The 21,806-nt window shown below is 45.4% G+C and overlaps 1 protein-coding gene across 4 annotated transcripts; it reads right to left on the bottom strand.

Moving 5' to 3' along the window:
• Positions 1 to 387: 387 nt before the first annotated feature.
• Positions 388 to 14,525, bottom strand: CALCOCO1 (calcium binding and coiled-coil domain 1). 4 transcript variants are annotated; one of them, XM_025045071.1, is made up of 17 exons: positions 14,395 to 14,525; positions 12,522 to 12,718; positions 11,806 to 11,970; positions 11,374 to 11,476; positions 10,436 to 10,626; positions 8,826 to 8,984; positions 8,294 to 8,442; positions 6,541 to 6,631; positions 4,675 to 4,830; positions 4,229 to 4,483; positions 3,669 to 3,794; positions 3,062 to 3,157; positions 2,570 to 2,678; positions 2,143 to 2,342; positions 1,669 to 1,775; positions 1,335 to 1,406; positions 388 to 688 (listed from the first exon to the last, which is right to left on the bottom strand). In XM_025045071.1, the coding sequence occupies exons 3-17, from the start codon at positions 11,959 to 11,961 to the stop codon at positions 511 to 513; spliced, it is 2,148 nt and encodes a 715-aa protein (XP_024900839.1). In that variant the 5' UTR covers positions 11,962 to 11,970; positions 12,522 to 12,718; positions 14,395 to 14,525; the 3' UTR covers positions 388 to 510. The 4 variants fall into 4 exon arrangements, with proteins under 4 accessions (XP_024900839.1, XP_006904572.2, XP_015444077.1 ...); XM_006904510.3 differs by having other exon boundaries at positions 12,522 to 12,705; XM_015588591.2 differs by lacking the exon at positions 12,522 to 12,718 and having other exon boundaries at positions 14,395 to 14,524.
• Between the last annotated feature and the right edge of the window lie 7,281 nt (positions 14,526 to 21,806).

The raw sequence follows: 21,806 nt of genomic DNA, 5'->3' as shown, positions 1-21,806 counted from the left end.
GTGATGTCCATGCTGCTGCCTCAATGCAGGGCCCAGAGGAAACCCAGGGGGAATAAACACAGATCCCAAATAAGAGAGGGTAGGTGCCCCAGGGATTGGCTTTGGGGCACCAAAGAGTATGTGTGAGTGTGTGTGTGTGTGTGTGTGTGGTGGTGGTGGTGGTGTGGTGGCGGTTGGTGAAAGTGAGAGAAGCAACCAGGGCTCGGAGGCGCTGATTCTATTCCTCCTGGGGAATGCCTCCTCCATCCTGGCTCCTCCAAAACCGCTTTCAGTGGGTCAGTTCAGCCACTGCTTCCAAGAAGGACCTCTGCCTGGACAAAAGAGCCGGGTAGGAAAGGATGAAGTTGGAGAGCTTAGGGTGAAAAGAGCACATGGGAGTGGTTCTTAGGGAACAGACTATCGTGGAACTCACTGTGTTGGAAAAGAGGCATGAGACCTAAGTGTGTGTCTGTGCATAAGTATGTCGTATGTGCGTGTGTGTGTTCGTGCTTGTACTAGGGAGGGGTTAGATCACTCAAAGGTGAAGGGGTCCTGGGTGCTGAAAAAGAAATGTCCATCCATGTGGTCCTCCAGGGCATCCTTGTCACTCTCAGCTGGGAAGCGCTCCTTACAAATAGGGCACTCCTTCCATGGAGGGGTGGCAGGGCCCCCAGTGTTGGCCTCTGACAAGGGACCCACGGTAAAGCCACTACAAAGAGACAGAGAGGAAAGGAGAGGGTCAGTCTGCTCTATTGCCTTGACTCGTGGACCTCAGGGAGAGGGACCCATGTGCCTGGGCTCCCAGATTCCTGTTCCTAATGCAGCATCCTAGTAGTTCTCTCCTAGTCTCTCCCACAGCATATTTCTCCCCACAATACTGGAAGCCTTAGTTTCCCTGGCTCCCGCCAACCTTCTTTAGTCCCTGCTGGTCTCCGTAGTGTAGAGCCCATCCCCCAACCTCCTGCTCTCCTCCCTCCATCTCCGTCTGCTGCCTAATGAGGCTGAAAATGAGTCTGACATCGTCCTTCATCTTCCTGCTCCAGCCAAGAAGGATGACAGCATCACTCCCACCCTGCCCTTAGCGCATCTCACATCCAGGCAGAGCTAGTGATAAAATTTCTCTTACCCCTGCCTTTCCCTCTTGACCTGCTGTGGAAGGCGGAGGAGGCAATCTGATACCTGAATTCCCCATCCCTGCTGCTTTACCACCCAAAGGGTTTCCCCAGGGAAGTCACAGAAGAGGGACAGCATCTCAGGGGTGATCAGATAGATGCTGGATCTCAGTTTTCTCCCTGTTCCTGTCCCTGGGGGCTTGGTCACCTCCCTTCCTCCCCCAATGGAGCCTAGGTACCTACCTGGTAGTTGGGAAAGGGGTAGGGGCAGGAGAGAGGGGATGCAGGGCAATTTGGGCTCCACGGAGGATGGTGCTAGAACAATACAGAAGCCAGTTAAAGGCAGGGCCTCTGAGTGCACATGTGCATTGATAAGCTGAGGGGAGGGATTACCTCCTGGGAAGGCACCTGGGATTTGGAATTGTGGGTAATTTTCAGTGTCAATCATACCTATGTCTCCTTTTCTTGGCTGGAGCCAAGAAGAGGGAGGTTAGGGGAAGGGCAGGGAGACTGTTCACCTGCATGCCCTTTCTGGCATTCTCCCATTTCCCTCCTGTCCGCCCCCTTCTGCACTCACCTGGCCATATCATAGAATGCATTGCCCAGTTCAGGAAGCAGCAGGTTGGCCTCCTCACCCCCACTCTGCACAGCTGCCATCAGGACTGACTTCTCATCTTCAGCCTCCTAGGCACCAAAGAGATAGGTTGGGTTTTCAGCTAGTGTCCCAAGATGGAGGAGTACCACACTGGGACAGATAATGAAAGAGTAGTCCAGGTCAGTACAGAGAACAGTGGGCTGTCATAAGAGTGAGGCAGGAAAAGTGTTTTGGTGGGGGCTTGGGGATAAGAAGAGGAGTGTAGAGAACAGTTACTCACAGCAGTGAGGCTTTGGGTCAGATTAGGTTTTGGGGTGCTGTCCACTGGATGACCCTGAAGACAGGCTGGGCCTGCCTCCTTTCACGTAAGAAAAAATGAGACCCCTGTATGGCTAAGACTTCCTGCTCTGGAGGCTGGGCCACTGGGCTTGGTCCTACCCCATCTTCACTGCTCACCGAGTCAGAGCTACTGTCCTCAGCTGGCCCTGAGAGGTGGGGAGCAATGGGAGCTGGTTGGCTGATGACAACTAGAGGAGAAGCCTCTCGTGGCCCAGCAGGAGAGGAGCCTGGGTCTCCATGCTCACATAGGCCATACGGCGGGAGCCTCATGTCTTCGGGGGATTCATCCTCTGAGTCTGTCAGAGCTGCTGGGCAGCCTGCAGGCAGAACAGGAAGAGAAGAAGGATGTATTGTTAGAAGGTTGGATCAGCTCTGGCTCCTTTAGATAAGGGATATAGTTAAATTAGATAGGGGCCAGAGTCTGGGAAGGAAAAAGGCAAAACACAGAAGGCACAGGCAGCTCCCAGAGGGGTCACATGGAGCTTTCCCCAGAAGGAGAAGGAAAAGCGGGAAAGAGGTGTTACAAGATTGGGGGTGTACAGACTCAGCCCTGCAGCAGCTTCCTCATCCTCTGTGGCAGCGTCCTCATTCCACTTCTCATCTGCTACCTTCTCCAGGCGGGCTTCCAGCTTTCTCATGTACTCTAGTAGTTCCTGGAGTTGGGAAGGAAAGAGGTGAGGTGTTAGAGGCTGGGAAGATGCTAACTTTACTAACCTGCAGAGCCTTTTCTTGATTCATGATTAAATCTGAGCTCCTCTGGATTACATACCTTTACTGAAGGGTGGGGCAGCTTAAGGTAGATCCTCACCACCCCTCACAAAGGCCCTTCTTCACTCTGTACATCCCTCCCTTCCACCAGCAATTGTCCCCTGTCCTGCCAAGTCAGCTAATAAGAGGAGCCATGGTGCCATTTTTAGCTTCTGGGCCCTCTTAGAAATACCAGTTTCTCGGCCAAGAGATGACAAGAACATACAAAGTTTCTAGACCCCAAGTCCTCAGTTCTGGTGTCTAGGGGGCCTGAGTTAGGGGTTCTCACCTGCTTCTCCTCCTGCAACTGTTCCTTTTCCTTCTGGAGCACACGCAGGGCTGACCGCAGCTCTGTCAGCTCCCGCTTACTCTCTGACAATTGCACCTAAGGGAAAAGGGCCAGGTGCAGTCTGAAGCCTTGAATGTACCTCCAAGAACCTGGGCTCTGGGCTCTGGGACCTGGACCAACAATCTAGAAGCACTTCTCTCCATGCCTTTGTTTCTCTCTTGCCCAAACACACATAGGGGAAGCTCCAACATTTTTTCCATGAGTCTTTTGTCTTGGTTGAGGGAGATTCAGTTGCCTGAGTCCTAGTTTCTGCCTCTCGAATGGAGACCTGGATGACTGCTCTGGGCTGGGCTGCAAAGGCCTTGGTCATAGTAGGGCCACTCTAAAATTCTTTTAAGTCATCACTACTACACCCAGAATGTGGGCCCTGAGAGCAGAAAGGGACACTGCATGTTTCAAACCAGTGAGGGCTGAGAGGTGTGCAAGTGAGATGCCGCCTCCAACATATAAGTGAGCACCTTGCACTTTTGAGCCCACACCTAAGACGGAGGGGCATTGGCCTCAGGAAGCCATGAGACCAGGACTCAGGGGTGGCTAGGCACCTCACCAGGCTAGAATCCTTTTCCCGGGCCAGTTCAGTCTTGAGCACTTGATTCTGTGTCCTCTCTTCTTGAATGGCCTTTTCCAGCCGAAGTATTTCTGCACTCAGCTTCAGGATCTTGTCCTTCTCTGCCTGGGAGATGGCCAGAAAGGAAAATAGCAGGGTGAAGGCAAAGGGATGCCCCTGGCAACAGCACCATCTCTCATCGCATCCCTTCATTTAATTGAATCTTTTGGGAACAATTTTCCCTTCCTGCCTTCCTCATTCCTTCACTTCCTTGAATGAAGGGACCTGACAGGAAGGCACCTTGCTGATCAGGAATGGCATACGGCATAGCTTGGTGCCTAGAATGGTAAATGTTTCTGAATCAAGATGCTAACTAAGTTGCTATGGAGACCAGGGTTGAGACACTCTGCTTAGGGATGGGTCACACCTAGACGGTGAAGTGTTCCTCCCTCATAGCCCCTGCCCCTCAAGTCTTCTGAAGTTCCCACCACCCACTTTCTCTCCTCCCAGGAGATCTGACCACATAGAGGTGAGCCTGCCAGGTCCCCACACTGCTCTACCTCCACACTCTGCAGCATCCCTGCCCGCTCCTTGCTCCATTGGCTTTTTTCCTCCTTCAAGTGCAGACTGAGCTCAGCCAGCCTGCCGTTGACTTCAGCCACTTCCAGGCGGCTGTGGTGTAACTTGGCTATGGTGCGGTCCCTGGCTCTGGCTGCGCTGGCCAACTCTTCCCCAAGAAGAGCGGCTTTCTGCTGGCTTGAAGCTGCAAGCTCCTGGGCCCCTCGAAGCTGCTCCTTCAGGGGCTCCAGCTCAGCCTCAGAAGAAAAGATGAAATGGAGATCAGGGCTCCCAGTGAGTCATCATGAACCAGGGAGGCTTCCCCCCGACCCCCCGCATCAGGACTCAGGATTGGGTTGTTAAATCTTTAGCCATGTCTTTCCCCATACTTTTCTACAACTACCCCTTGGAACTTTCTCTGCTTCTTGTTGCCTAGGGTTTCACTCACCACCCGCTGCTGGGCCTGGTTTAGGGTGTCCTTCATCTGGGCCACCTTGTCCTTCAGTCTCTGGACCTGAGCACCCTGCTCCTCCTGCCGGCCCTTGGCCTCCTGGAGTTCCAAATTCAAGCGACGATTCTCCTGTTGTGCCATTTGGAGCTCGGCCTGATGGAGGCGGAGAGTAGGTAAAGAAAGGGGTATGTGTATTTGGGGTGCCCAGGGAGGTGAACCACTGTGATGAGAGAGGTCAAGGTTCTACTTCTCAGATTTAACACAGACTCAAGCATTCAGTTCTTGCCAGCCCTCCTTGGGTTCTCAGCTGAAAGTGGCTTAATTCTAAACATCTAGTCTCCAGCTCCCAAAACGAGGTATCCTGTCAGAGCCTAGGATCTTACATGAATCTAGGTATCCCGTGTCCCATTTCTGCTTCCACACTCTTCCTTTTAAATCAAAACACAGTCTGGGTATCCTATAGGCCCTGCAAACTCAGCATATTCTTCCAGGCTACCATAGGCATTTCCACTTTTATTTCTGTCCATGGTACTAACTGCTTCGCAAGTCACTCAGATATCTTGGTGTCATGCTTGGCTATGTTCTCTTCCTAGTGGCCCACAGAAAAGCCTATTGCTTCTCCATCTTCCATCTTGTTCACAGGCATTTTCTCTTTTCTATCTCCATGACCACGTTAGCTTAGGCTCTGGTCATTTCTTGCTTGGACTGCTTAATAACCTTACAACTAGTTTATTTTCCACAAGGCAATCAGATTAATCTTAAGTACAGTTCTTTAAATCATCAATGCCTCTTACTGCTTGCAGAATAAAGATTAAACTCAAGATCATTTACAATCTGATGTAGGGCTTACTGCAAACTCTTTACCCACACATTCAACTGCCCTGAGTGTTCTGGGTGTTCTAAGCCTTTGCTCATGTTTTCCCGTTCCTACAATGGCTTCCTTTCATCTGTTTATTCAAATTCTACCTATCCTTCATTGCTGAGCAAATAGTTTTCAAACAATCTTTTACAGAAGACTAGGGTTCTGAGAAAGCCATTTAGAAGTTCTGCAAGTATTTGGCTTAAACTTCTAAATTATTAAAAACTCTAATAAAACAATGATGCACAAACTCACAAGTTAACACATTAGAGATCACCAATCCACTGACATGTGCTTCCAGGTTAATTCATTTTTGTGCAAATATCATAATAAAGTTTCTACTGTATTTTCTATTGAAGTGAAGAACAAACAGATTGCAAGGTGGATAGTTTAAAAATTATTATCAATTCGCACTCACTTGTGTGTGACTCAAGGTGTTTTCAATATTGTACAACCAAAACAAATTCAGAGATACATTAGTTGCTAAGGCTGACAGAACAGTCATCCATAACCTCTAATTTCAAGGTTTGGTATCCATCAAAATTACCTAATTGCTTTCATGACTTTATAAGTAAATGTTATACTTTTAAATTTATAAAAATAAATTCATAGTAGCAAAATATTGCTTTTATTTTATTCAGTGAGGTTTCACTTAAGATGTAAAACTTCATTGCAGAGTGGGGCAGAAAGGGTTATACTGCTAAAAAAATTTAGAAATACTAGGCTAATTTATGCCCTCTTTTTAAAAATTCTTTCTAATGTCCCTAACAAGACGTTCCCCCATTTACCTCCATGGAGCATCATGACACTTTATTATACTCTCTGTGACACTTACTATGTTCCCCTTTGACAAATCCTGATTTGTGTATAAGACTTGTGTTCCCTAGGAGAGTGTACACAACGTTTTCTTTACATTTTTATCCCCTTTGGTGCCCAGCACTCAGAAGAGACTCAATGAACGCTGGATGAACAACTGAGAAAGCAAATCAACCCTGAGCCCTTACCTCACTTTGCTCCTTATCTGCATGCACTTCCTTCAGTTGCCCAAGGAGCTTCTCTTGTTCCCGAGTCAGGGCCTTCACTGTGTCCCTAACCCTGTGAGTAGAAGGATGGGATATCAGATAACTGACTGGTCACCAGAGAAGGAATGAAGGCCAGGCACTTCTGGCTTAAGATCTTCTACTGATGATTCCCTAGGCCCAGACCTCTACTTCTCTCTGGGATGCTCAAATCCCCAAACCAAGACAATCTTGTTCTGAGCCCCAGGTACCTAAGATTCCTGGTTCTAGAGCACAATCTAGAAATAAACAATTTTTTCCTTTTCTTTATTGTATCACTTTAAGGAATGTTCTGTTGATGGCTCCCTTGTTGTTTTCACTCAGTCAAGAGACTTGAATCCAGTCTCTTCTAGAAATGCTGATTATAAACTTTTGGTCTAGGTTAGAAGTTGGCAGACTTTTTCTGTAAAAGGCCTAACAGTAAATATTTTAGGCTTTACAGGCCATGTGGTTTCTGTGGCAACTACTCAACTCTGCCACTGTAGTGTGGAAACAGCATAGACTATAAGTAAATGAGAGAGCATGGCTGTTCCAATAAAACTTTATTTATAAACGCTGAAATTTGAATTTCACGTAGTCTCCCATGTAAAAAAATTTCCCATGTCAACCATTAAAAATTGTCAAAACCATTTTTGCCTCAGGGGTTATTAAAAAACAAGTAGCAGGTGAGATCTGGCACATGGGCCATAGTTTGCTAAACCCTGGTGTAGACAGTCTTTAATCTTTTCCAAATGCTCAGTCTGATCCCTGCTTTTCCATTCCCTGATCGAGAACCTAGACACTTAGTCTCTCTCTAAGGCAAGACTAATATATCCTGGACTGAAGAAGCCTCAGGGATCAACTCACTTTTTACTCTTGGATAGAATGCCTCTTTTCTTTAAAGAATTTAAAAAAATATCAAATCTACCAGTACTAAATTAATGAAAATTGTGTGTCATTTGATAAAAGAAAGAATTAGAGTATTTCTCCTGATGAAATTTGAAGAATAGGCAGGGGAGCTGGTCAATATTTGTGCTATTTTGTAGAAATAATAATTGTCTGGTAGAAGAAAGAAATTTATTCTATGTGGCTCCAGAGGTCTAAACCAGGACCAATGGTTAAAAGTTATAGGATGGTAGAGTTTGGCTCAATACAAGAGATACAAAAATAACAGCTGTCCGATATTGAAAAAAGCTGCCTTCTAAGATAGTGATCTTCTCTTACATACCCTCTTAAATACCTTATATCCCTCTCAATGCAAAGATACTATGATTTATACCTTTTTTTCAGGGGAGAGATTCCCTAACATTCATAGATCACCAGTTTTAACATTTCCTAATAGTGAGAACAGAGTCTAATCTTATTCTTTGCTGTGATAAAATCTGAAATCCATCCTCTCTTAACTTGCATTGACTATTCTACCCATTCTTTTTTCCAAATCCTCTACTCCTAGCTCCTGCTTAGCCTTTGCTGCACAATAAATGGTTAACTATGATTGCTGCTGAAGTTGAGGAATACAGAATAGGTTAGGAAAGATGGAAGGGAGCCTAGGCAGAAAAAGATATCCTTAGTAACTGGAATACCCTATGTAATGAGGTTGATAAGGGAAAAAGAAACCATGTGAGACAGAGTGTAGCCTTGCTTGCCTGAAACAGAAAGCTGGAGTTCCGGGGTCATAGGAAATGATGGGAAGTAATGGGAAGAGAGTAGGTCTCCTCACCTGTCTAGCTCCACCTCCTTTGTCAGAACTTTGTCACTGATGGTCTGGATATCATCTTCCAGCTCCAGGATGCGTGCCACGTGGTCTCCCTGCTGCCGGCTCAGGATGTCCCTCTCTTCAGTGAGCTCCCCGTGGGACCGGGAAAGCCCCTAGAATTAAAGTTCCCCCAGAAGAAGAGAGAAGTTGACACTCATCTCAAAGAGTGCAACATACCAGAGTTTGACTGTGCCCACCTCCCTATCCAGTCACCTTCCTCGAAAAAGAAACTAAGGGAATATTCCCTTACTGGTGAATACAGTGAGCCACCTCTGCCCTGCCTCAGCATTCCTGTGTTCAAAGAACTGTATCTCATTACAAATTTGGGATGTGTATCCTCTCATATCAACTTTAATCCCACTTGTTAGCCCTTAAACCTATTTCTCTGATGCCAAAAATAGCCCATGAACGTCTCCCCTTTATCCTCTTCACTAGGTTCAGATTTTGGACCCTAGGTGAGCAGCTAGGTCCGTCCCCTACGTGGCCCAACTCTCACCTTGTATTGCTCCATCAGCTCTGCATGCTCCTGCCTGGCAGTTGCCAGAGCCATCTCGAGCTCCTGCACTCGGCTCCTCAGCTCCATGACCTGCCCCTCCAGCTGCAGCTTTAGTTGCATCAGGTCATTCCTCTCTTGCTGGCTCTCATCCAGCTGGTTCTACAGGGGGCAGGATGGAAAGAGAGGTATGCCTGTGAAGTACCCATTCCAAGGTCCCTTCCCAATCATTCTGCAGATGCATTTCAGGGTTGGGAAGTTACATTAGCACAGGCTACAAAGAGGCAAGTAAGGGGAGGCTTTGTGTGCTACTGAAGCCTGCCCACCACCCAGGAGACATACCAGCTGGCACTCTTAACTGCTTACCCCTCTCTTACCATTCCCCACCCAAGGCCTGGTCCCTGCTTCACTTAGCAACTGCAGGGACCCTTGTCTTTCTCAATCTGCACAGACAAAAAGGATGGCTCCCCTCATTTCACCCTATCTGTTCTGGAATCAGATAGATGTGGGTTTAAATCTCCAATACAATCCTTATTAGTTATGTGACTCTGAACAAGTGACTTAATTTCTCTGAGTCTCTGTGTCTTCATTTGTAAAGTGATCCCTTAGTATAGGTTGTTGTAAGGTAATAGTAATGAAAATAATAAATGTAAAAACAACACAGGGTAGAAGCTCATACATCTCTTGACTCATGTGTTGATTCCATGTGTATAGAGCGTTCTAGAGGGTAGGAGTTTATCTAAATCACAGATAAGCTACTCATTTTCCCCTTCTAAGCCTTCCTCAGGCCTGTCCTCCTGTCTGGGGAGTGTACTTCCTCCCTACCTAGCCCTGGCCCTCACCTTCCTCAGGGAGTCTTCCTTGCTAATGTCTACTTCCACTCCTGAATTCTTCTCTATTTGGTCCAACAGAAAAATAATTTGAGCCACATGTATAATTTAAAATTTTCTAGTAGTCACTTTAAAAAAATTACTAATAAGAAACAAATGAAACAAATTTTAACAATATTTTCTCTAACTCAGTCTACCTAAAATATTATCATTTCAACATGTAATCAATATAAAAAGTTATGAAAATCTTTTACACTCTTTTTTTTTTTTAAAACTAAGTCTTCAAAATCTGGTATGTGGTTTACTCATACAGTACATCTCAATTTGGACCAGTCATGTTTAAAGTGCTCAAGAGCCACATGTGGGTGGCACCTTTGGTACTAGATACAGCAGGCCTGGGGCCATACCTATCTGCTCTCACTCTTCATCTATCCTGGAAGTGGGTCTCATCCTCCCCTTCCTCTGGCTGTTCCTTCCCTGCAGTGGCCTCACTCCACCCTCTGCATCTTCCTCCAGGGATATAGGCAGGATATAGCACTTGAAGAAGGAAGGATCAAAAGGCTCTTATGAAATCTTGAGTGATGTTGGTCCGTGGGTGGCTTGCTTTTCTGCCCTACATGTTCATGTCTATGTTAGATTGAGACTTTCTTGAAGGCAAGACTTTCTGTAACTCTCAATGAGGTCTCCAGCTGAAGCTACAGCTGAGGGGAGGGTGCAGTGGGAAGGGGTCCCTTGCTGTCCTCCCACTCTTTTGCCCAGGAACAGCTCTGCTGCTGTTCTCACCTGAAGCACAGTTGCCTTGGGGACAACAAGCAGGATGTCAGAGCCGCTGTCAGTCTCTTCCAGAGTCACTAGTTCATCCATGGGCCTTGGCTCTCGGAACTGGAAAGGGGGACTCTGCCCACACACCCGGCCCTGGCGGTTCACGTATCGGAACTGGTAGAGCTGGGCTCCTGGTTTGGGCAGGTAGCTGGCTGTAGGAAGAAGAATGAACCCAGGACCCCAATATGATCTGAGGTGCCCCTGGTGTATCAAATTATCCACTGTCTTTGGCTCTGGCTCCTTGCTCTCTGTTCTGTATTTTGCTTTCTCTCTTCTCCACTTCCCACAGGCTATTTCTGTTCCCTGGGATAATCTTCTCTCTCCTTTCTGCCTAGTTCTCTCCTTCCTCTCTTTCCCAAACCTACCCTCCTTAATAATAATAGTAACAATAATAATAGGAACTATTTATTGAGTGCCCACAATGTATCAGGCACTTGCTAACAGTTTTACCTATATCATTTAAAATCCTTACATTATTCCTGCAAGCCAGGCATCCCCTTTTACTGCTAAAATAACAAACACAGAGCGGTTAAGTATTTTTGCCTAAGATCAAATAGCTTGTAAGTATTAGAGCTGAGATTTGAACCCAGGTCTTTAGAATCCAATGATTCTAAATATATGACACCACCTTTTCTTCTTCCCCACTCTCTAGTTCCTCCATCTTTTGGTAGGAGGCTGGATTAGCTGCTCTCCACAATTCCTTCCATCCCTAAGTTTCTGATTCTGTGATAGTCCCTTAATTCTATGTCTGCTAAATCCTATTGGATATATATATTTTATTTATTTATACTTATTTTTTCCTGTCCTGTGTCTAACTTTTATGTTTCTGAGCCCACTTCCTTTTTCCAAACCTCTATCCCCTTGGTTCCTCCTCCCCAGTTTTCCATCTTCCCTTATACCTTGGAACTGGACACTGGCATGGACAGGGGAACCATCAGATGCACTTTCAGGCACTGAAGACCACACAAACGTGTGGTAATCCCGAACACAGGCAGCCTCCACCTGTGAAAGCCCAAGATGGGAGAGAATTATGGTGATGGAACTACCAGCTATGGATGGTAGAAAGGGATGATAGAATGGTGTTACAGGGGCAAGGATGATGAGAGAGAGGAAAAGTGAAGGGACACATATGTGTCAGGAGAGAGCAAACCTCAAATGGGTAGGTGAGCTTTGCTTATACAGACAGCCTCTGACAGATCTTTTTCCTGTGACATCTTTTTCCCTTCTCTATCAACACAAGATTGAGAATTCAAGAACCTCAATCTTGTGTTTGTCTTATTCCAACCAACCCATGGCTCATGAGTCTGAGCCAAAAGGGGTTCCAGGGATACCTTGAAGATGCCAATCCAGTCACTGGCACTGGGCACGGTGCCTGGGGGAAGGGTGTAGTGACATTCCACCTTGGTGTTGGGGATGTAGGTCCGGGCTACATTCAGAAAGCTGACTCCACACCGAGATGGTGCCCGGTTTAGTGATGATTCTTCCATTCTGCCCTCCTGTGAAACAAAAGATAAATATCCTAAAGTCTCTCCACTCCATTTTTCCCCTCAACTTCATCCCCTCCTAACTACAGTCCCTGCCACTACACCTGGAGATGAAGACATATCTGTCTAGTCCCTAAGGGTTATAGCAGGGGTCCCTAACCCCTAGGATGCGGACCGGTACCACCAGTACCACAACTGGGCCGCCAGCAGGAGATGAGTGACGGGCAAGCAAAGTTTCATCTATATTTGTAGCTGCTCCCCAGCGCTAGCATCACTGCCTCAGCTCTACCTCAGACCATCAGCCATTAGATTCTTATAGGAGCACTGGTCTCTGGCACCAAAAAGGTTGGGGACCGCTGGGTCATAGGACCCTTTTAGATGTATCACTCTTAGTCTATATGACATAAGTCTGGCCTTCCAAGTCAGTCCACATCCTGTCTCACACTGCACCCACTCTGAATCATAGACTCTTTCTAGAGTTAAGATCTCTAATTTCTGCTCCCTTTTCACTGCCCCCCCCAATCAAATCTGTTTCCTAGGCTCTGTGGTCCCCCCTTTTTTACCTCTTAACATCCTTGAGCATTCCGAATTCTTCAGCCTCCATCTCCACATCCCATCCCCCATATATTTTTGGCTCTTGAATTCAAAATCCAACTGAGGTGTGAGGCCTCCTCATTCTGAGCCAGTCTCTCTCTGCCCACTCTTGGGCTTGTTAACCCAACTGTGCACAGGAATGGCTTATGACACCTGAAAACAACAACTAATCTCTGAAGTAATGATTGAGTCTTCAGAGCTAGAATATGGGAGAGGAAACAGTCCAATCCTCAGGCTCCCTCTCTGAGCTATCTACCCCGTGGAAAAAAAAAAAAAAAAAGAAAGCAAGCAAGCTTCCACTCTCATCCAAGAGACAAAGGGAAAGGGAGGATATAAGAAAAGACAGGTTCTGTCCTCAACTTCATTACTCCAGGAAGCCAAGAATTCTGGAGGCGGCTGCTACAAGGGTGGAGTGAAACACTAAGCAGGAACGTGGTGGTGTGGGGAGATGGAATGGGGGGCGGGGCCTGAAGCCAGGAAAGCCCCACCCCTGGGCAGGGGACAGACTGGAAGGTGGGAAGTAAGGGGCCCTCAGAAGGGGAAATATATATATAAAATCAGAGAAGGAAGAGATAGTTCAAAAAAACCTAACGTTCTTATCTTTGGGTCTTGCCTGAAGCAAGACTATAAACCTTCTAGTTTGACTATATGTTAACCCAGCTTCAGTATTTCCCTCCCCATCTTCTCTCCGCTTCCCTTAGCCTTATTTTTAAGTGCTTGAATCCCTCCATCTGCTTGGACTGGTAGTTGGAGGTACACTATAGGATGAGATTGAGAGGAAGATTGAGATTGGTAGTTGGAGGTACACTATAGGATGTTTCAAGTTAAGTAGGGAGAGTTAATGGGAAAATATGGGGGTGGGGTGAGAAAAGATAACAATAACAATCAAGAGAACTCCTCGGTCCAGGGCTGTGAGATGACCATCGTCATCTCTCTAGTCCACTAATCTTCATCCGAGTCAGCCACAACTGACAGCATCCGGCATCCAGTCATAGCCACTAGTCATGTGTATGCTTCCAAACATCACAAACGCACACCAGGCTGAAGTCAGGAGGTTAGGAACTTTAAAAGAAGACAGAAACTAGGTAGAGAAAGAAAAGTGGGCCAACTCTACAAAACGGAACAACTTCTACCTCTAAAAAAGGGACTGAATTGAGAAAAAGAAGTTTCTTCGGATTTTCATCTCTTTAAAAAATCGCTAGTTAAAACCAGTCCATGTTTTCTCCAAATACAATTCTCTGGCTTTCTAAGGGGGCGGGAGGATCAATTGCCCCAAAGATCTAAGCCTGGGGACTCCCAAATACTCTCCACAAATAAAATCCTTAACAGTTTGAAACATTCCCCAGGCCCGAAAGAGCTCTGGGCACCTAAAGTGTATGCATGTAGCCAGACTGAGGTGTTCGCACTCTGCAGGCATCTAGAGTTCCTTGACGTTCTACATCTTGTAAGGTTTTATCCCCAGGGAGTCAGTGTCGTAAAGCTTTTGGATTGGCGAGGGGCGGGGGAATGGGAAGGGGGGAAGGGAAGGGTTGTGGGGGCCAAGTCTTGCATGGGTGAAAAAGAGCAAAGATTTCAGCCTCTCCCCACCTCCCTTCAGCGTATCAAGCTTTATAGAGAAGGACTGAGAGGAAAGTGAACACAATGAGGGGTCAACCTCTTGATTAGGGCCCCCCTGAGACCAAGAACTCCCCAAACAGTGGGGGTGGCTTCTTCAGTACGGAAAGCGTTAAAACCCAAACGCTCCTGCATCACCTTTATAGTCTCCTTAGCTTATCCCTTCACAGACTGGAAAGCGGGGTGACTCCCCATAAGATCGCCCCCAAATTAGGCCAAGTTTCTTACCCCACAGACGGATCAGCTGTTCCCTCACCTTTCACCAACAACAAAAACAGCACTCCGACTCCTAGAGAGGAGGGAGAAGAGCGGGCGCGAGGCTTTCTGGGGTTTGTGGTTCCTCCGCGCCCTTTTGCCGGCGAACCTCCTAGGATCCGGGACTACATGTCACAGGAGGCTGTGCGCAAGGAGGGCGGAGTAGGGGGCGGTCGTGACTGCGGCCTCACTATTGCAGTCTGGGATGCGTAGTTCTCACCACCATGACAGTAAACGAGGGTGTGGCCATCAAAGGACTTCACGGCCCATGATTCCTTAGGAGGGGGCAGGCTATGTTAGTGGTGACTGCTGGTTTGTAACGTGCGTGGTTGGGGGTGGGGAGGAGTTAAGGCTCTAACGCCTTCCGTACAGTACTTTACAGAGATCCCCAACGAGATAGTCTTTCGTTCACTTTCAACCGCAGCGAGCTGTTAGATAGGCGGTATTGTTATCCATACTTTACAGAGGAAGAAACTAAAGCCCAGAACGGTTAGGGAACCGGTCTAAAGTATCAAAGTTATGAGATGGTAGGACACCAGGATTGCACGACTCCGTGTGCAGTGCTCTTGCCACTACATTACAGCTATCTACCATTTAGGACATGGGAAGCTAACAGCTGTGCTAGCAGTTTCTTCTTTGCTTCAACCTCAGGGACAGCACCTGTAAAACCTACGTGTTGTGCGCCATTATTATTATTTTTTTCTTTCCAGTTTTAAGGTTTCAGTAATGGGCCTTCCAATACACTCCTCGAGTGGGCCCCCCTAGAGTGACCTCTAGGTCTAGGAAGAGAATCCATTGCCTGAGGATAAAGTAGTGGGGAGAGGGGAGGTCAAGTGGAAGAATGAAATTGGAAGGGGAGCCTGGAAGAATTCAGGACCTGTCACAACTCACAAACAAGCCACTTACTGGGGCCACAGTTTGCCTAAAGCCTTTTAATTGGCTTAAATTAATTAGGATAACCATACATGTTGTTGTTCCTGGTTTTGTTTTGTTTTGTTTTGTTTTTTTAAGAGGTGAAAGGTTCACAGTCCTCCCACAGCCCAAGTTAGAGTCAAAGCCTTGGGCGTACATCCTGCTCTGGGGCCCGCCCCCTGTCCCGTCCCCATGTATGCTGAGGCATTCTAAATGATCTCTCTCCCTGTCTTCATGTTAGGAGATTACAGTCCAAGGATTGATTTGCTCTTCCTGGGTGCCTGCTTTAATTCTCTGCTACACTAACTTATGGAGCCTCTGCATTTTCTAAGTTTTTTGGTAGTATTTTGCTTTTACGACTGAATAGGGTGTTTGGTGCCTGACCCTGGGTCAGGCAGAATAAGTCACTGGGCTTCACAAACATTAGGTGACATGTCTGTGTAATTAGTCAAGATTTATGACTATTCCTGTTTAATGAGCTGCTTGTTGAGCTCAAGGTCCTGGGATAAGTTAAGAGTGAGGCCAAAACAAAACAAAGAGTGAGGCCAGTTCGGGCACCCATGTGTCAAGTATTCTTGGTTTTTATCTTACACCCAGAATAAGAGCTTGGAGGAAAACTCAGTCTCAAGCAGGTGCCAAGAATAATAACTCCTATTTATTGTGTTCTTACAATGTGTTTAAACTATGCTAAGAAGTTTTCCATTTAATACAACAGCCTCTGTAGTAGGCCCTATTATTATCCCCACTTTATATATGATGAAGACTGAGGCACAGATAATTAAGTGATTTACCTGTGGTCACCCAACTAGTAAGTGGTAGAATCAGGATTCGAGCACGAATAGTCAGTACATCATAGTAATATATTCCCAGTACACTATATTCCCACCCCAGAAACTCCTGGTATGTGATACTAACTCCCATTGTTCTAAGGAACAGTGCCGTTAATCAGGGAACAAATGTTCACTGAGCATTTATATGTGCGAGGCATGAAGTGATGTTAAACAGATTCATTCAACAAATATTTGTGTCAGGAACTATGCTAGGTATTCATTAAATTTTGCTGAAAGAATGAATATAAAATACAGATATGCAAAGGATGGATTGGATTTGGATAGTTTGACAAGACAGGTCTAGGAAGGATAAGCTTATTCTAGGCTGAAGCAAAGATTCAGAGCTAGGAATGAATAATGTTTATTGGAATCTAGGAGGTCACGTAAGAACAGTATATCAATTTAAACTTTTTTTTTTTAATCCAATTCAGGTTATTGATAATGACTGACTGAAATGTTGTGTTGAGAAGGACTGGAAGGAAAGAGTTCTAGTATTAATTAGTAATGTCTGTCATGTACTTCAGATGGAAGATGGCGGTTGTAATAGATTGACTTATTGTTTGAAGTTACTTACTTCCATGCCCATTGCCATGTGAATTGTATTTCCTGTAGAAGGAATATATGTCTCATTTAACTGACTTTGGACTTGATCATATTTCATATTTTGGCCAATGGGATGTGAATAGGTGTGACTCATGCCATGTTCGAGGATGTGAGTTTCCATTTTCTTACTTTTCTCTGCCACTAGAATGGGCGTATTCCACAGGAGAGTTGTTTCTTCTACCTGGGTTCTGGAATCAGAAGATCCATGAGGCAGAGCTGTGGCCTGCCCACAGCCTAGGTATACATAAGTCAGAAATAAACTTTTGTTGCTGTAAGCCCCTGAGATTTTGGGATTGGATGTTATTGCAGCAAAGGTGACTAAGAGCCATAACTGGATAATGATATCAAGTTTGAAAGGTAAATGGTATCAACTCTGAAAGATCAAGTTTGAAAGGTAAGTGTAAGCTGGAGTGTGGATAATCTTGAATGCCAGGTGAGGCAGAGCCTGCTATGTGTTTATCAGATCTCTTTCCTTCATTTTCTTAGACACAGAGCCTTTTATAAGGGCACTAATTCTATCATTTTTCAATTTTTCTTTAAGTGATTTCTTCCACTTCCAGGCTTGGCGCATGAAACCTCTCAAGAGAGATCCTTCATGTTCCTTCCTTTCTGGCTTGATACATATAACCTTAAGCACAGTGACCTTGAAGGCCAAATGTTAAAGATGGTGGGGCCACAGGTTGGAATAAACCTAGCACCCTTAATCACCCTTGGCAGAGAACCTCCTACTAATCACGAACATGCCTTTTGGAGTTCACTTGACCAATAAATCAAATTTTCTTTGCTACACCACTAAACTTTTGGGCTTATATTTTATAGTAGCTAGTATTTTCTTAACCCATACATCTAGTTAAAGAGTTTGGACTTGATTCCCACCAGGAATAGGAAGTTAGTCACTGATAACTTTTTTTAAACAAGGGGAATAAGAATGTGAAGACTGTTGGAAGTGACAGTTACGGGGAACAAAAAATACGTCTGAGTGAGGTTGTGGGATTTTGGACTGTTGGAGTTTTCAGAATACAGGGTAACTCTTGCCTGGGGTTAGGGGAAGATTGACATGATCTTTGGAAGGCTCTCTAGAGGCTGTGGAAGAAGCTTCTGCAAAATGAATTTTATTCTCTGAAGTTTAAAGTCTCTTTTCTCTTTTGTAAAAGTCCTAACTATGATATTTCTTCATCTAGCCCAGTGCCTGATACATAATAAATGTTGAATAAACGTTGGTTCTGGAGTCTTGGAATGCTTTGAGGAGTTACCACTATTTGCGTGCCTGCTATGTGAGAGGGCTCTTCCTCTCATAAAATCATCACAATAACCATGCAAGGTGCTATCAGATTTTATAGATGAAGAAACTGAAACTCTAATAGTAGCTTACCCAAGGTGTCTCAGAACAATCTTCTTCTGAAACCCATGTATTTTCCCATATGAGATGATTTCTCAGAAAATCATAATGGCCAGTATTTACTGAATGCCTACCATGTGTCAGGTGCTCTATGGGATGCTTTACAAACATACAGAAGCAGTTGATGTATCAGTTATTGTAGGCTGTTACTAGTGTTTCCAAACTGTGGACTCTGTGGGAAGTAAGTGTCACAGTCTGCTCTGGCTGCCATAACAAAATATCATAGGCTCAGTGATACTGTGGACTCTGTGGGAAGTAAGTGTCACAGTCTGGTTGCCATAACAAAATATCATAGGCTCAGTGACACAAACAACAGGAATTTATTTCTCACATTTCTAGAGGCTGGGAGGTCCAAGATCAAAGTACTGGCTGGTTGGGTTCCTTGATGAAGACTCTTCTCCTGGCTTGTAGACAGCTGACTTCTCACTGCGTCCTCACATGGAGGAGAGTGAAAAAAGCAACATCTGTGGCCTCTTTTATAAGGGCACTAATTCTATCATGAGAACCCCACCCTCATGACCTCATCTAATGCTAATTACTTCCCAAAAGCCCCATCTCCAAATACCATCACGTTGTGGTTTAGGGCTTTAACATAAGAATTTTGGGTGGACACAGACATTCATTCCATAACAGTAGGAAAAACATTAACATAATTTTAGGGCTAAGTTTGATTGTTTTGGACTTTCCTTAGGGGCCCTGTCCCATTTTCTTTTGTCTTCTTAGTTTTTTGGCTCCAATTTTCTTGGGCTGGGTGTAAGGGTGATATATATAGGGTTCTCAGAAATACTCAGGTCCTGTCGCTCTTGCTTTACTCCATAGACCTACAAACCCACTCTAATCTCAAAGGTGTTCAGATCGCCTTCCTTCATCAGTTGGGAGCAAGATGTGGCTCTGAGAACTCATCCACCCATTCATTCATATACATTCATTCACGTATTCATTCATGGTTATTTATTCAAAATATTTTAAATAAGCATTATGTGTCAACTGCTGAAATAATAGCCAATGACAATTGTAGTTTTCTGGTTTCAAAGGCCTTTTACATTCTTGGACTCACTTGATCCTCACAACCAATACTGTGAAGTGGATCATATTATTATTATGCAATTTTTATCAGTGAAGAAACCAAGGCTATGAAATATTAAATAACTTGACCAAAGTCACATAGCAAGTATGGGATTCAAATCAAGAATTTCTGACTCCCAAGTGCTTCTCACTGCCCTCTATATCCATCACAGCACAGATTCTACAGTGCCTCAAGCCTGATTTCTTGCAATTTTGATTTTACTATCTTGATTCGTATATTACGGTAGATATAACAGCTACAACAGACAAACCCCAGATCTCAGTGTCTCAACATGATAAAGATTTATGTGTTACATAGTCTAGTGTGGATATTTGTGATCGGGTAAATCAGGAATCCAGATCTGTTCATGCTGTGAATCTGCCACCTTAAATATGTGGCTTCAGGCCACCAAGAGAGGGGAAGAGCAAGCATGTGGAGAAGACACAACAACTCTACTTGCTCAGCCAGGAAGTAAGACATTACTTCTGTTTATATTCCATTGGTGGTAACCAGTTACATGACCTTGACTTGCTGCAAAGGGGCTGGAGATGAGTTTAGCTATGCCACTTTCTATCAATGTGGGGTTGAGTCAGTGTTCTAGAGTTAACAGTTGTCCTGGGAGAAAAGATGCCTCTGGAGAGAATGATTCTAATCTGCCTGCAAGTTCATACTTCTATTTGTCTCTCATGAATTCCGTGGAATTCACAGAGCACCAACTCTGTGAACCACTCCGTGTCAAAGATCTCCTGGCTAAAGAACAGACTGGAGCCCAGGCAACCAAAATGTTGGTAGGTCATCAGGCCATAGACTTATTGGTGATGGAAGTGGTCTTTTCCCCTCAAGAGTGTTATTCCTATAGCTTATTTTTATACTGTATCAAAAAGTTTGAAAATTTTTATACTATCACAAAATAAACAGAGTTGTGTTGTAGTCACAATTTTAGTAGTTGATTTGATGTACTTGACAGTTCTATAACCTTTCTAGTAGTTTCAAAATACTTCTTTCTGGGAAACTGTGTGGGCGGGCATGTCCTCTCTGCTTCCAGGCCTCCCCAGTGCTGTGGGAATAGAGAGGGTTAAACCTAGAGCCTGGGAAAGCAATAATAAGGCAGCTCAGTCATCTTGCAGAGAACTGACTCATCTGCTAGAGAAAATGGAGTGAAGTGGGTAGACTCAAGAGATATTTAGGAGGTGGCATGTGCAGGTTATTTGGGGGGGGTGAGGGATAGGGGAGCAGGACATTTTGATTTTTGAAGTCATTTTGATGCCTGTGGATGTGTGACCCTAAAAAAGTCAAACTTTTAGCTTTTTTAAAAAATTTGTCCATTAAGTCACTTAATGAGTGCAGCTGACTACTTTGTGCCAACCCTAACCCAGGGAGAAAGAAGAGTCATGGCTGATCTCAGGTTCCTTGCTTGGTGGATAGTTGTCAACCTCCCTGAGATGGGAACCTTAGCAGAAGAAGCAGGTTTGGGGTAGGGTTCAGGTGGGAGAAATTTTTCTATTTTTGGATGTAGAGGGTTTGAAGTACTTCTCAGTCTCCAGAAAGCCATTTCGTGTACTGTGGAGCTCAACCTTCTTGGCCATTTTTCTGTGGCTTCGAACTTGTTCTTAAAGGAGAAGATGGGGAGTGCTCCAGAAATTCAGGTGCTGGGAGAAACAGAGGAGCCAATCACAGGTAAAATTGTGTGTGTGTGTGTGTGTGTGTGTGTGTGTGTGTGTGTGTGTGTGTAAATGCCATTAGGAGCAGGGTTGGGATTGAAAAGACGATAGATGTTCGTTTGTATTGTGCATAAGATTTGCACATTAATTAACATACATAAAAATGCTTGGAGACCCCTCAAATATCAGCCCCTCTCCTAAGTGAGGAATCATTCTTCTCCTCTTTTCTGGTTGCACCCCCAAACCTTTAATTCCTGTTGTGTAAGGTTGGGCTGGTCACACTTGAAAACGAATAACAGGTTGGCCTCCCTTGTGTTAGTTCAGGGTGACTTCCCTGGGTCAGAGTTGTGGGGGAGGGAGCGGCTATTGACAGGAAAGGATGGGGGCAGATATTGGCTCAGTTTGGTCTCAGGAGGTGTCCTTGTCTGTATCTATCTGAATCCCTCTTTCTATCTCTTTCCACTCACAGATTGTGTGGCATTTTGGAGGGTGGAGTGCCTGGGCACCTAGCCCACTACTTCCCGCCCCAATCTGGCCCTGGGTACAAGCCACATGGTGCTGGCCATCAGCCTGGCCTCTTGCCCATCCATTACAGCCTCAGCTGCCAGGCTGGCACAGATATCAGGAGGAACTTCTATGAGGCCCTGCTCTCCCCTAATTCTGTTCCTGGGATGAAGTAGAGGAGAGTCAGATGGAGAGAGCACAATCAGGGTGGGGAACCAATGCCAACATACACCCCTTGATGGTGGAAGGGACATCTGTGCCTTGGGGAGGACCGCTGAGGTGCTAGGCTGTAGTCCACTGAGGAGGACCACCTTAGTGTGTGTATGGGCTGGGGGCAGTATTGGGAGGAGACAGCAGTAGTTGCTACAGTGTAAAGAAGGACACTCTACTAGGTCCTAGGGAATGTTTCC

The sequence above is a fragment of the Pteropus alecto genome, unplaced genomic scaffold, assembly GCF_000325575.1.
Source record: "Pteropus alecto unplaced genomic scaffold, ASM32557v1 scaffold220, whole genome shotgun sequence".
Classification (NCBI taxonomy): domain Eukaryota; kingdom Metazoa; phylum Chordata; class Mammalia; order Chiroptera; family Pteropodidae; genus Pteropus; species Pteropus alecto.
Note: the sequence above shows the minus strand (reverse complement) of the source record. Positions and strands in the feature narration are given on the sequence as shown.